This window comes from Calypte anna, chromosome 1 (assembly GCF_003957555.1).
Source record: "Calypte anna isolate BGI_N300 chromosome 1, bCalAnn1_v1.p, whole genome shotgun sequence".
Classification (NCBI taxonomy): Eukaryota; Metazoa; Chordata; class Aves; order Apodiformes; family Trochilidae; genus Calypte; species Calypte anna.
This window is the reverse complement of record NC_044244.1, coordinates 78481341-78496879: the sequence shown is the minus strand read 5'-3', so window position 1 is coordinate 78496879 and position 15539 is coordinate 78481341. Positions and strand designations below refer to the sequence as shown.

At 47.1% G+C, this 15539-nt stretch overlaps 1 protein-coding gene across 1 annotated transcript in view; it reads right to left on the bottom strand.

Moving 5' to 3' along the window:
- Window positions 1–14790, bottom strand: part of FSTL1 (follistatin like 1) — a 54609-nt gene extending 39819 nt beyond the window's left edge. The window contains exons 1-2 of the mRNA XM_030462281.1: window positions 14645–14790; window positions 14454–14513 (exon numbers count right to left, since the gene is read on the bottom strand). Of these exons, the coding sequence (XP_030318141.1) occupies window positions 14454–14513; window positions 14645–14647 (63 nt within the window). The 5' untranslated portion in view covers window positions 14648–14790. The remainder of the gene's footprint in view (window positions 1–14453; window positions 14514–14644) is intronic.
- Window positions 14791–15539: the final 749 nt, after the last annotated feature.

Here is a 15539-nt window from a genome sequence, read left to right as displayed (position 1 = left end):
CCACATAACCCTTACCCACAAGTACTACTTACCCTTGCACTCAGTACCCTTGACTCACTGAAACCTGTACATAATCACAGGCCAGTCCCAAAGGTTATCATTATGCAGGAAGCTCTTAATATTGCACTCAGCAACATCAAGTTCAAGGTGCCAATAAAAATCCAGCATCTGCAAGGGACACTGCTTGTGGCTGCTTCCTTCACCCCTCCGGCAATGAATACTCGCTCTACAGCTACAGCTTCCACAGGAGTTGTGAAGCAGCTCCTGACATGTTGCTGACATTTATTGCTTCATCCACCACAGTAAAGCTGATCCAAGCTCAGCTGTCAATGCACACTGTGCCACTTTCTGACCTGTCCACTCATCCCTGGTGTGTGACAACTTCAGTCAAAGGGTGGAGCAGATGTCCACAGTCATGAAGCACTTCAGCTGCCCAAGTTTAATGCTCCAAGTCCTTCGTTACAAAAAAACACAATCGACTTTCATGAGCCTCATATGCTCCAAAACACCAGGATGTCAGCTCAACCTGGCCACAGGGACCCTGTTCCTTCAGCCACATCAATGTCCCATTAAATATTGTCGTTTCTTCTCATATGCCATCAAACACGCTAAGCAACAGTCCATGACACATGGGCTTTACTTCTGCACAGTCCATTCATGATTTCACTGTGTTTTTTCGTCTAACCTGAGTTTTGTACCTTCATCTGAGCCAAGACATTGTAATTTCCCCCCTTCCCTGTCGGAAGCCATTCAACTGCAGAAAGATCAGACTACACTAATACTAGGACAGCAGCCAGCCAGTACGTGGTGTGCCTGGCTTTAAACAGCTAAACCCTATAAAAAATAATGATGCAAATATGGGCATTCCTCCCTGACACATCCTAATGGTTTTAAGAGCCTCTTAGCAACGCATAATGCTGCCAGATGGGACACAGGCTGAAAGGAACAAATTTGGGACTCTAGGTACTTACTGTGTGAACACCTCTTGGCTAAAGGAAAAGCCCTAGGTCTGAAAGCCAAGACAGCTGTATGCACTGAATAGGAACGAACTGCATTGCATTATCACATAATGGCAGTCAAGGTGAGGAAAGCTCTCCTTTAGGAATCCCACATACTTATGTAGGACCAAGAACTGTTGAGTTCCATCAGAAACCCCACCTTAAAGTACCTAGGCTCAGACCCCTATCATTATTTAGAAGAATAAATACTCTCCATGAACCTTGGATATATTAACTGTCTTCAGTGCCCTGGGTTTCAGCAGCTTATCCGTAGGAAGGCTGTTGGAGGAAGCAAAACTGGGCCTTGCAAGTTCTGCCAGGTAAGCCCATCCCCACCACTCTGCCAACACCTCCACCTGGTCCATGAGACTACCTTGTCCGAGCACTACATGAGTATGAGCAAGGACACAAAGTCCCCCTCATAACAGAACTGAGCTGACGGATACAGAAGCATCCACCATTCAGCCATGGGTACCCTGTGTCCTTGACTAAATAAATCACCTAGTGCCCTCGGGAGTCCCATCTCCATGAAAAGCTGTGTTTTCCCCTCTTCATCAACCAGAGTTTTTGGGGGGCAGAGTTCAGTTTTCAGCTGCAGAGGGGCAGGGACGGAAGAAGAGGAAGCACAAAGAGAAAGCAGCTGGGGAGATGCACATGTTTCTCCAGAGATGACCATGGGTAAAGCAGCTCACAAGGATGTACATTGCAAGGAAGTTTGGTTATAGGTTTAAAAATCACAATCATCCCTGAGGAACACTGGGCTCTTTTGCTTCTTGACAAACTTTTATTTAAAAATTGGGTTTGAGCTTGCAGCAGAACACAGGCTAAAAACATAGCCTCAGGAGAGGGAAGCACCTCCTATCATCTTTCATCAGTGACCAAAAAAGGATTCTTGCCCACAGAAAGTGCATGAGCTTTCTTTATTTGAATGCCTCTGCTACTCAGTAAAGGCTGCATTGCAAGAAGATGCCTTAAAGCTACTAAAGCATAAGCCTTCACCCTAGGCCACTCAGTCTTCCCAAGGTGAGAACTGGAAGGGAATCAAGAAAGAGAAATGCAGGGAGCCCTTTACTTTCTCCGAGAAGAGGTAAAACCCCCAGACATCCATATTTAAAGACAAAGTTGGAAATGGAAAGAGAAACAAAAAAGGGGTATTTTAATAAACCCTGAATCTTTATTACACATTTCAGTATAGAAGCTTCCCAAGGTCCAAGTAAAGATTCAGAGCAGTGTCTGCCAAGATCTGTACAAAGACATCTCAGAAGAGAGTCCATGCCCCTGGGACAGCAAGCAAGACAGATTTGCTCTTGGAAAAGATTCCTGTATTGTTATTTAGTTAGCAATGGATCGTTTGAGAAGGGTGGAGTGAACAGCAAGAAATCTGGCTCTGCCTGCACCTCTCTTGCTGTATCCAAGTTCGGTCAGAATCACAGGTGATTACTTGAGTTGTCCAGAGGTGGGGCAGCCTGCATGCTCTTTGTGCCCCTCTCAGTCCCAAGACTGATATCTGCATGTAAAACAAACCAGGTCACACCTAGAGATAGGTCCAGACTCTTATATCAGAGCTCTCCTTCCTATCAAAGCCTAGTTCATCCACCAGTACATGTCATGAGAAAAGAAAGACAAATCAGAGCAACAACAGTATGTGCTGGCACTCACATGGGACTTCACAGTGCACAGAGACATGCTCACCAATGTCAGTAGTGCAGCCTTTAACAGCTCTTGGGCCCCAGCTCTGCAAACCATCACTGCTCAGTTGAGATACTTTAAGCACAGGCACACCAGAGACCACACATTTCCTTGCTGGTGCATTAGCAGACTGTTTTAGCTGCTTTCCTTGCCCCAGGAGTCTGTAAACTCAAACTGGCCCACAATTCTGGTGCAAAGGGCCCTACAATGGCAGGGACACTGTGCTCAGGGTATTGGAGTGTATGAGCTCTAGCAGGGCTCAAGTGGATCTGAAGGACTGGTTCCAGCTGGCCACAGTGCTCCAGTATGGCCATCTACCGAGCATGAGCTCCACTGAGCATGGACCCCCCCAGCGTGGTCAAGTCTCACTTGTGGGGTCAAGAAGCCTCTAAATATTGAACTTTAACTTAAGCACATGTTATAGGAAACTCAAGGAGTTGGTAACAACAAATGCAAATTTGTTTAGTGAGGGAAGGGTGCTATTATGAAAACCTCACCATTTAAGCTTTCGGATGATGTGTGTGTGTGTTTTATTGCATGTAAACTCCACAATATCAAATCAGGGCTCCTACTGTTTTTGTCTGCCTTCTTTTTACAACTTATATTGTCCAAGGCTGAACAGGATCCCAGTAACAGCAGATGGAGAACTCCTGTCATCACCTGGCAAGGGAGCACTAAAAAAGCTGGGAGAGGGGATGCAAAGCATGGAGATCTAGAACTGAGCATGAGATCCTTACCAGGAAGATGGCTTGAGGAGCTCAGACTGTTTTCTTTGCCAAAGACTAGGCTGTGAACAGTCCTTGTGGCAGACCACAGCTGCAGTGGTGGGGAACAGACGTGGGGTACTAAAGACCCCTTCTGTTTAGCAGATTAAAGACAAGATTCAGCATCCAGTGATCAAAACTAGACACATGCAAGCCATAAAAGAGGTGTAACAGCATGTGGGAAATTAACCACTGCAGCAACAGACCAAATGCAGTGGTATTTTCCATTTGTGGTAATTACTTAATCAAGACTTGATGTTTACAATATGGTTAAGAGTCCAGAGCAAATGGAATTAATTAAAAAAGCTGGATATATGGGCTGTACTATGCAAGATATAAGAAATAAAGCACAATAGCTTCCTTTAGCCTCACCATCTACTAATCCATGGGGAAAATTGCCCCTTTTAGTGTCAGCAGAGCTGGTAGACAGCCATATTTTTAGTGACAAGACATGCTGATATTTACATGAAATAATAATAATATTGTGTTTCACCTACACCTCTAATCTGAAATTCTCTAAGCTCTTTACTGTCACTATGTCAGCATAGTGACAACTCACTGTCTGATAAATTACCTGGCATTATCACCACCCTTCCATCCAGCTTCAACTTATCCAGAGTAGCCCATCATCTGTTTAGCATTTACATGGGAAAGAGGCTACATGTGATCCTATGCAACTACATTTAGGCCTCTTAGTGAGAAAACATAGGCCCAGGGTGGGAATGGCACAGAGAACTGCCCAGCACCTGCCCATTGCAGATGCTCATGCCCAATACATACTTCACAGGACTCAAAAACTCTGTACAAAAAAAAAAAAGTTATTTCCATTAGTTACCATGACAGCCAATGGAAATCACTAACCCCCCTTCTCTCCCTTATCAACCTTTGGCAGATCTGTCAGGAAAAGCAAGCAACTACACCCCGTGTAAGATTCTCTACTTAACTACAACATAGAGCTCATGGGGAAATCCACATTGCCATAAAGTCAAATGCTCCACTCACAGCACATCTCCAGTTTTATTCCTCTGAGATAAAAACAGCCAGAGAGATGCTTACTGCTCCACTCTGAGAGTAAACACATTCCAGAAATGCAATCCTCACTGTGAGACACCTCAGCTCTCCCACCTTATGACTTTCCTCTTTCCTTCTGGCTCCATAAAAACATTCAACCATCTCCTTCCCATTTGTGGGCTATCAGCTCACATCTTAAACATGGCATGTCCAAGCCTTTTTTGCAGATCTTTGTTGCCTGACAAGAAACTGTTGTATCACACTGCAATTCTGGTCCACATTTTATCTGATTTCCTCATTATTGTTGCTGGTAAAGACAATGACCCCTTACAGTGCCTGCTGTACCTTCTACATGAGAACCTTTAAACTTGACAGGAATGCATTCAGCTTCATAAAGCCCTCTGAGAGACACAGAACTACTGTTACTCTTATTTTACAGATGTAAACACTGCAGGTTAAAGAAACAAGGGTGCCTCGCCCAAACCCTACATAGAAATAAATCATGGCATGATGCTAACAGAACAAATACGTCTGGAGAGAAGAATCTGTTTGCATTTTCCTGATGCCTACAGGCTCTGAAGTTGTGTGAACCACATATGCTCCAAATCCCCCCAAGTACCTCAACCCTATAAAAAATCCACAGCAAATAAAAATAAAAATCTGAAAAAAAAATCAAACACAAAAATACAAACACAACTAAACCCCAACAGTTGTCTCTCTTTAATGCTGGATTACTGTTGACCCTGCAAGTGCAGCCAGGATGGCCTAATTCAACCCCAGCATCTGGTTGTGTGCTGCTGCACTGCAGCAGAAGACCTTGGCAGTGAATTGTGAGAAGGTATTTAATGCCCAGCTGTTCTCCTGTCCCTTTCAGTTTTCATGTGCACAAATTTAGGAGTGGTCCAGGCACTGCACTGCTACTGGACAGTCTCAGGCTACTCATACACCAAAGTGAGATTAGATTCTACACTTACCCAGTTGGATCTGAAATCCCACATAATCTGCATCAGTTTCAAATTTTGCACTCCTCCTTCCCAGATCCGAGTTGTAGGAGTTACCAGCAAGTTACTCCATAGCAGGCCTGAGTAAGGTGGCTCTGTGTGCAGATGTGTACGTGCACACGTGGTGTAATGACCCACGTTTTGTGCCCTGTGACTAACCAACCACGTCTCCTTCACAACAGCCTCCTGGGGGACCCCACACAGCCCTGAGCACCAAAGTGGGAAAGTGTGAAGCTGAGCAACAACAAGCTGTTCTACGGGCTGCTTCCCACGGATTCCTGTCTCGAGGCTGATCACATTCACTGGCTATGAAGGTAAGAACTATGATCACAGGGAATAGTCATAAAACACTTCTCTGGGCTGTAGTAAAAGCTGATCTCATGCTGGTGCTTTTCCCTCAGGTAGGGCAGTAACTACCATATCACACTATCTATATTTACAAAACTTAGACGAACATACTATCTTGTAGGAAACTAAAATACTTGGATGAAACTGGCTGGTGAGTTTAAAAATTACTTGGAGGTTCAGAGGTATGGACTAACAGAGAAAAAGATCACATAAAGCTCAATTTCCTTAAGCACCTGGGAAAACTGTTCTGCTTTGACAGAAACAATGGAGCTTCAAGGAGATTAAAAGAGGTGGGTTAGGCACGTTGCTGAGGAGCCCCACTAGCCTGCTATGTGTACAAGGCTGAGATGACTGCATGGGGGAGGAACTGATTATAACTGAACATGGAGGCATAATTAGAACCACTGGGAAAGAATAAAAAGATTAACGGTCTACTTGTTCATAGAAGAGGACAGTGAAGATAAGCTAACCGACTCTGAGATACTTCAGAGCATGCTATAATTTTTCATGGAACAGGAAGGGGTTGTCAGCTACTGGGGACGTGTAAAACTGGATTTGACAGGACACTTAATGGCCAAGGTTTGTACAAGCAGCTACTAATCCCAGGGCAATACCTTGATGAAGACACAGTGTGTCTTTCTAAAGAGCAATGCTTTGAAAGGCATTATCACATTGGTCACTGCTCCCTCTGAAAAGCTTGGAGAAACACATGGGCTGAGGAGAATCATCCCATAAGCATGTGCCCATCTTCTCACATTCACTTCTCAGGTGAACAAAGGCCTGAGAACATGTCTCTCACCCTTCTGAAAGTGCTACTTTCAGCTACAAAGATCTGGTCACACCCCTCCATGGTGGCTGGTGTGACCAAGGAGGCTTTGTGACAGCCACCAATGTGTGTCACTGGCTGCACTGCAGCAGGCCAAACATGGGAATGCTCCTTGCCAGGGACAACACAGGCCACCTACCCAGCCCTGGCCACAGGAAGAGCAAAGCTCAGCACCTGAGCATGCCCAGGCACCAAGACTTGCTCTTTAACTGGGTATAATTAGGGCATAATTAGTACCACTGGGACAGAATAAAAAGATTAATGGTCTATTTGTTCATAGAATAGGACCGTGAAGATAAGCTAACTGACTTTGAGATACTTCAGAGCATGCTATAATATTTCATGGAACAGGAAGGGGTTGTTGGTTACTGGGGATGTGTAAAACTGGATCTAACAGGACACTTAATGGCTAAGGTTTCTACAAGCAGCTACTAATCCCTCTTTACCCCTCCTTACCATCCTTTACCAACAGGTTTGGGCTCTGTGAGAAACAGAGCCTCTGCTGCAACCTGACATCTGTCTGCAAGGCAACTAGTGAAGGGGAGCCCTGCCTGAGGAAGATTAGGTCGATACCACTCATGTGGCATTCATTGTCTTGGGGCTGGAATACCCCAGAGCTTGCATCACGCTGGGGTATCACGTGGAGCAAACACGCTGCCCTCTGACAGGAATACCGCAGCTTTTCTGCCAAGTTGAAGGCAATGCCTTCAACATGAATGCTTGGTCCCCTGCCACCTTAATCTTCCAGAGGCACGGGTTTGAATGGGTGAGCTTCAGACCAGAGCTGGGTCACAACCTTTTTGGTTATCCCTGAAGAATTTTACTCACCCAGACAACAAAACGATCCAGACATAGCAAAAATTCCCCCAGGAAACAGCTTCCTCCTACATATAGGAAATGAGACAACAATTCCAATCCCACATAGTTAACCCTCCTCAAACATAAACATGAAAAGTGGCCAAAATGCAAGAGGGAAAAGAAAGTCCCAGAGCAGCAAGGAGTACATATACAAAGAATTACGTCGTGCAGAAGGAAAGCTCTTGGCTTCAGGCTACAATTACCAGCACTTAAATGGAAGGGGCCACTCGAACACAGAGGGGGGGCTCTTCCAGGCTCTTCTTATCCTTGGAAAAATTCCACTGTCAAAACCATCACAGTACTAGACGCCAACCCAGCAACTGGCCAGCGCCCCTCTTCCATTCATTCATTCATCCATCCATCTCAATGGATAGCCAGAAACTCCTTGTTGATGCTCAACCTCTAAAATGCCTCACCCTGGCAGCAGGGTGACAACGAAAGAGCAGCCAAGGGCAGTATTTCTGATGGCCAGGAGGTGCACTCAGCCCACCAGCATTGTTGTTGAGACAAGGTTACCCAGTACATCTCCCCATAAGAGGCAGGTACCTTTTCCAGCCTGGCCCCATCACCTAACTCAAGTTTCCCTCATATCCAAGATTTCAATGTCCAACCCTGCCACACCTACCTCTGCAGCAAGTTCTTCTACTACCTCCCTAGGTCTCCTCACAGATAAGTAAGTTGCTTTTGGCTATAGACAGTCTTGAAGCTATCAGTATTTCCTGAAAACCTTTGCTGCGGGAAAAAGTTGATTGAGCATGCAAAACTTCCCTAGCATTAATATTTCCAAAGCCTCTTGAAGCTATAAGGACTGAGCTAGTAGCAGGGATGGGACTGGGAAGAACCTGTACTGTCTAGGGACAACCAGCAGTAGGTGGCAAACAGCCATCAAACCAGTCCTTCTGCTCTTCCAAGCTCAATACTCTCCAGGTTTGGAGTATAACGTGTGCAAGTCCTCTCCTAGTGCTGAAACCCAGGTGCTCTGACTTGGTGTTTTTATCTGGTTCTCTTTTATTTCTCCCTCAAGCTGGTTTGTCATTCTTTGTATTGCAAGGCCCTCTAGAGATACCATGAGATAAAAACAAAAACAAACAAAAAAACACCAAAAATCAAATTCATATGCTTAGAGCTTACAGATGTGTAACAAAGCTGCAGAATGAAATGAGGGAAAGATAAAGGAGAACAACAACAAGTAAAGCTAGTTACTATGGGGTCCATTACACTGTGTTCCAGTATTTAGAAAAAGTGGTTAGAGGTCCATTTCTGGGCCAGCAGTTAACAGGGTACAGCTGAAGAAAACACTGCACAGAGAGCAAGACCCATACAGTGATGAATGAGGCTGGTTCTAACAGGTCTTTCCTTCCAACCCACTGTTTTACCAGTGCATTGGGTACTTTCCTCAGAAGCACAGAACTGGCAACCTCTCCCCAATGTGACAAAAATCAGATTGTAGTTTTCAAGCAATGTTTAGTTTCCTGTGCCAAGCTATTTGCTTAGCTGTCAGAGGGAATGTGGGATCCACCTACAGCTGAGCTAATGAGATATAAATTCCCTCCGTGATCATCCAGTCCAAGCCCCTTGCTCTCTCCAAATGGGCTGATCCAAGAAGAGCTGCCAATTTTTTTCCAAGTTACAGATCCCTTGACACACTCCAAACAAGGTGTGGGTGTTTCCAGAAATTCCACACATGCAGACTGGAGCATGAGCTTGCTTTTCTTCATCATCTCTCACAAGGCACCTACATATCTAATCCACTGCCCCAAGCAACCACAGGGCCCATACCACAGCTGAGAGGGACAGTGTAGCACGTGAGAGAGCTAAAGCAGAGAGCAGGTAGTGAGATTTCACAGGAACTTACATGACCTTCACTTCTGGGTAGCTAGTTTGCCCAGCAGAGAAGGGACACAGTCACTGATAACCTCTGGCTGGTGCCTTCAGCCCAGATCAGCACTGGAGCACACTTGAGAGCAAGTCATAAGGGAATGCCATGCAGTCACTGCTTGTGCTATAGTTATCTGTGCTTTAACACAACCCTGAAGCCTTCAGGCCTGCTTATCTGCCATTTGTTTCTTTATTGCCACAATGCTTAGGAATTGCAATCAGGTCCCCATAGTCAAGAGCCCCTGCTCTAAGCAGCTCACTTCTAACTTAGTACATCAGCTGTGTCAAAAATCTACAACCTCTGGCAAAACTGAGATGTACATAACCCCATGTCTGCCACCCCAATCCAGTACTACACTTCCAGAGTAGTCTGCTCTCTTCTTTTGCTGCACTCCAAGTCAACACTGCAAAGAATAAATCTCTCTGAAGAAATGCTGGTTATTCACATATTAGCTTAGATACTGTAGTGCAGTAGAAGCTGACTCCCCTGGGCAGACAGATGCAACCCAGCTAAGTAAGGTACTTCTGGGGACCAACCTCACCCAGTTCACAGGATCTGTGGCAATAGCACATCCTGGTTAAAAGGAGTCTCATGAGCCCGAAGAGACCCATCTGGCTGAGATTTGTGACAAACTCTCTTCTATACAAAGAGAAACATTCCTCAGCTCATGTAACACCACGCACAAAAGATCAAAGGTGCCCTGGTGCCTCCTGATGGGTAAGCAGCTGTACCAATAACAGCAGCTGGAAAAATGCAACAGGAGACTCTGATCCAGCCCTTTCCTTCTTGTGCTGGGAGCAGAGCTGCCTCCTAGGCAGCCCCCAACAGCAGCCCCCTGTTAATTACCGGCAAGGAATTTGCACTCTGGCAGATAAAGTCATTCACTCACCTATGGCAGATTTGCACAAAGCAACTCAGATCTGACAACAGCTCCATCCAAGAGGCAGCATCAGGGTGCCACCACGCACACCTCCGTGCTGTGTGACATCGCTTCTGCTTCACAACTCGTGCCACTGACGCTGCTGCTTGAAGGCTGTGATCCCTCCAGAACAGCCAGGGAAGCTCTTTGAACACTCATACGTGGGGCCTAAAGCCAGTGACTTAAAGAACAACCCAAAGCACCTCAAGACAGAATTGCTTGGTTCATCTCCCAGACTCTGACCCCTGGCACCATCTGCAGCACAGCAGCTGCCCGAGAGTACAGCATGCACCTTAAAAACCCAGCTTCACACATATGAACCTTTGCTGTGCACCCTGAGTAAAAAAAAAGAAATCACTTTTTCCCTGCCTCCCCACCTAAAATAAGCTTAATGACTCAGGGCACAGCTCCAGCAATGCCTGACCTGGCACTCAAGAGAAGGATTTCAAGGAAGAAGATGCCTATCACTCCTAAACCAGCTCATGGGGAAAAATGGATTCCTTTTTTTTCCTTCTACTGAAAATGTACTTGCTAGAATTGACCTGGGAATCCAGTTTTATTACATTGTTGGGATACATGTGACTGCTGGGTTTTACTGCACAAAGCCAGTGCATAATAAAAAAACAGCCAAGTTACCCACGTTATTGGCACCATGGTGTCTTCTGTTTCCAGTGCCACAGACAAATTACCATTACATTTCCATGGCAAATGGACCCATCTTAAAATGATGGCTTCAGGGTCAAATACAGCCAAATACAGCTATGCAATTACATCAAGATGTCAACTTTAATTAATTCAGTTTCATTTATTAAGACAGCAGTTCTTAGTTTTCACCATTGCAAAAACGTGGGAAAATTTTAACCAAAACAAGCTGATGATGCTGGCCAGACTGTGTGAACAGCCGGATGGGAGGAAGCACACCAGGCTGAAGAACAGCTTAACTCCCAGCTCCATCTCCCCTGAGGCACACAAGCATTCTGCTGGCAAAAGGTGTTCGAGTCTCCTAGGGGGTTGAGTATTGCCCTCCTTACATACAAAAAATATCAAGTCAGATCAAGAGGAAGTGTTCAGTTTAATTAAGCAAACAGAACCTAGCCAAAAGCTTTGTCTTTTCTCCCCCCTGTATGATGCCTTTTCAGCTTTTTACTGAGGGAAAAGGAGATGGGGTGAAAAAAAATAATCTGAGGGTTACAACAGATGTAGAAACTGCTAACATCGTGATCTCTCCCCTTGGTAAGATAGAATACAAGAAAGAACTCCTGTCCACAGCCCCCATCAATACACTCATACTGACATAACCCTCTGTGCTACCATCTAAAATTCATGGCAAAAATAACCTTCTTGATAATTCTGAATCAGATTTGAGCCAAAATGAAAAAAAAAGCAAAACTCTTGCTCTTATTTTGAAGTAAGTACTCCAGTAGTACGTATAATGATGCTACTACAGTGATATGGCCAGTGGAAATGCTCTTGCACATCACCCTTTAGACCCTATGTTCACAGTCAAACAGCAATTGGACTCCTCTCCAGTGTTAACTAGGTAACTTACTCCAACAGGATATGAACAGTTGATTAACTTTTAATACATTCATCAGACTTTTTAAGCCTCTCCCTTTTTCCTCTATTCCAATGGATGCTTTACAAAAATCACTGTCTGCTTCAGAAAGCCCCCTCTGAGAATACAAGGAACTCCCACCTATGCAGCATCCCTGTTAATACCAGTAAACGGTTGCCTAATTGAGGCTCTGACCCAGGAAGAAGGAGATAAGGACTGTCTGAAGCTGGTGGCTGGCTTCCATCTGAGGAGTACAGTTCACCGACTATTGCTCTGGTGACTATAATTGAGCCTGGCCAAGAAAAACTCCCAAGTTTTGGCATGTCTCAGATTTTCCAGTCTGCACAAAATTGCGCCAGGAACATTTACTGAAGTGATTTCTTTCTTTCTGTAAAGACTCTAATTATGCACCTAACAATGCTGTAGAAAAGAGTGTTCTACAAAAAACCTCTGCACAGTTCCGATATAGCTTTGCTGACAAAAGGATTAGAAGCTTGAGGCTTGGTGTTAATATTCCGAACATACTGGAAAGCACAAAGTGCAAACTGCAGCAGAAACGGAAGAAATAGAGAAGTTACCTCTTCCAACATTTGGAAGGAGGAAAACCACACAGGAAAATGCCGTGCTAGTCTCACTAAATGCCAGTGATGCAGGAGAGTGGTAGGAAGAAACATTTAGTAAAGGGCAACAGTCAAAGCCATTTCTGAAATGCAAGCAGCTCACCTACAAGCACAACCCATTCCCTAGAAAAATGAGAAGGCCTAGATACCCCAGCGGGTGGAATACTACCTCTGAGAGACATTCACCACTCATCAGCTACCAGCAACAGGGAATCAAACTGAATGCCAAAACAAAAGTCAGCTGAGGTGTCAATTTTCCCTGAAGCCAGACTCAAACCTCACTCATCACTCTCAGGTTTTGCTGAACTTAAACTGGACTCAAACCAAAATATTCACTAGTTTTACACCTGGACCACTACCCATGAAAACAGTAAAATCATACTTTTATCCACTCAAGCATGAGTGGCCTTCAAAACTGAGTTTTGAACACAATAGCTTTACACTGTCCTTTCAGTTTACATATGAGGCACAGAGACACGACAGTACTTCTGCTTGGGAAGCCATCCAGGCACTCCAAATTAAATACACTAGGCAAAACCGAGGATTTAGCACTCTGACTACATCAACATAATGTCAGCAGCACCACTGAAATCAGCAATCCAGTGCCAAACAAATCTTGGCTATGTTTCTCCTGGTTACTGAATCCAAGAGGTTTTACTCAAATCACTGCCACCACTGCTTAGCTATTGTTATCATTCATCTTCCTGATGCACTGCTGTGCATTTCTTTCATACATAGGCTTCACTGTAGATGTCTCTGAACTGCTTAAGGTTTATTTAGGGTCCCTAAAAAAATGAATAAAACCGATCTGGCTTTTTCAAGAGAGTGCTGGAGAGGACGCACGGAAATGCTGACTACGTAAGTATGTCACGCCTTGGGAAGAAAGTGTATTACAATATTATCATGTACAAGCAGCTGTGAAGCACTAGCTCACCCTACAGCTCAGTCCCACTCCCCTCGGCTTTCACGACAGGCACGACTGGAGATATCACTTGACAGTGTCAGCTCACAACTGCCCTGTCTCACATCTGCTCCTCAGGTGTCCCAGCATTCACATTGCCTGTCCCTTCAGGGAACGGGTGGCAGCCGTTGGGCTGCTCTTTGCCAAAGAGCTTCGATGTGGGGGACAGAGCCATAGCAATGGGCTTTGCTCCAAAACCCCCTCTGTACCATAACCCAGACAGTGTGGTCCACGGGTGGATGGGAGGCAGAAGAAGAAAGAACCGTTCGTAGGAAATGAGATGTGCTCATATATTATTTTGTTCGTGTGCATGTAGAGAAACTGTGATGCTCTAGGGTGGGGCTCGCCATCTGGGAGAAATATGTGGGGAGAAAAAAATGCAGGCGGGAGGACGAGTGCTCGCCCACCCCCCCGCCCCCTCCGAGCAGAACCGCTTCCCTCCGAAAGTGGGCTCGGCCTCCCTCCCCATCCCAGCTTGAGTTAATTTTCCTCAAATCACTTCCACATTTCCCCTGCCGTAATTATCAAATATTTCGTTTCTGACCTCACTTTTACGGAGGCCGCCACGACCGGGAATTTTCTGTCAACAGAACGGGGGGGCTGCGAGTCGGGGGATTACAGTGTCATTGCAGTAAAAAAAAAAAAAAAAGGGGGGGGGGGGAAGGGAAAAAAAAAAAAAAAAAAGAGAGAGAATAAAAGAAAAGAAAAAACAGAGAGAGAGAGAGCGCGAAGAAAAGAGCGGGAGGGAGAAGGGGGCTGCCCCAAGGGAGCCGGACCCGGCGTCAGGCTAAGAGGAGCCGGCCCGGGCGGGGAAGCAGCCCCCTCGCCTCAATGGAAGAGCCTGGCGGCCCCGTAACTTCCCTCCCGCCCCGACTGCTACTTTTCCCGGTCCCAGCGGCTCCTCTTTTCCCACACCGGGAGGGGAACGCGGCGGAAAACGCCGCAAAATGATCCCCGGTCTCCCCCAGCCCAGCTCACCCCGCCTCCCCTACCCTTAACCCCGTCGCCGGGGCCCCGCGCCTACCTCGGCTCGCAGGCGGGCGGCGGCCAGCAGGGCGCAGAGCAGCGGGAGAGTTTTCCAGATCTGCAAGAGAGGGAACGGGGAGGGGGTGGAAGGGGTGTTGGTGAGAGCGGGCCGGGCCAGAGCGAGAGGGACCGGAGCCGCCGCCGCCGCCACCACCACCACCAAACTTCCCGCCGGGCGGCCCCGCTCACCATGCTGCGGACGGCTGGCGGCACCGGCGGGGCAAGACGAGCTGAGGAGGCGCCTTTCCCGGCTCCGGCTCGTTCGGGAAGGGAAGGGGAGGGCTCCCCCTCACCCCGACCCACCAGTCCGCGGCTCCACCCCCGGCCCGACCCCCGCCGCCTACCCCCGCCCCAGGTCCGGCTCCTCCCCGGGCCGCCGTGAGGGGGCCGCCCTCTCCCGCTCCCCGGCAGCCCCCCGACAGCAGTGCCGCCGGGCGTCCCGACACCGAGCCCCTGGGATCTCAGGCGATCTCAGCGGTCTTTGAATGCCGCTGAAGGCTGGGGGCATTCCGGCGACGGCCTCGGCCCACGGCCTCGGGGTTCGGACTCCCTGTCCCGGCGGGTGACCGAGGGGGGTTTGGCGCCCGGCCTCTCAGATGATGGGTGCAGGGTACCCCGCTGGGTTCCAAAGGGTTTGATGGGGGGATGGAGGGGGGAGAAAGAGAAGGGTCAGCCATGCCAGGGTGCAGCTGTCCTGCAGCCCCCACCTCCAGCCTCCGAGGTGTCTGCAGCCGCCCTCCACATTGTCGCAAAACGGGAAACTGAGGCATGAGGTGGCTTCTCTGTAGGCAGAGAACAGTAAAACCCCACCGCCCCCGTGACGAGCCGCCAGGGCTCCAGCCCTGAGGCCACACTGAAATCCTGGCCACGGCTGCAGGAGCCATTTGTCTTGGGATGCAGGGAGGTTTAAAAATAAGGGTCAAAGCCTGTATACGTTAGGATCCAAATGGCATCGGCTGGGTGGAACAGGCAAACTGTTTGTCATGTCATGTCAGGCACAGTGGGCCAAAATCCCACCTGAAATACTCCTTTACCTGTATAATACCTGTTACCCTCTTGTTCAGTATCTTCATCTCTTGATTTC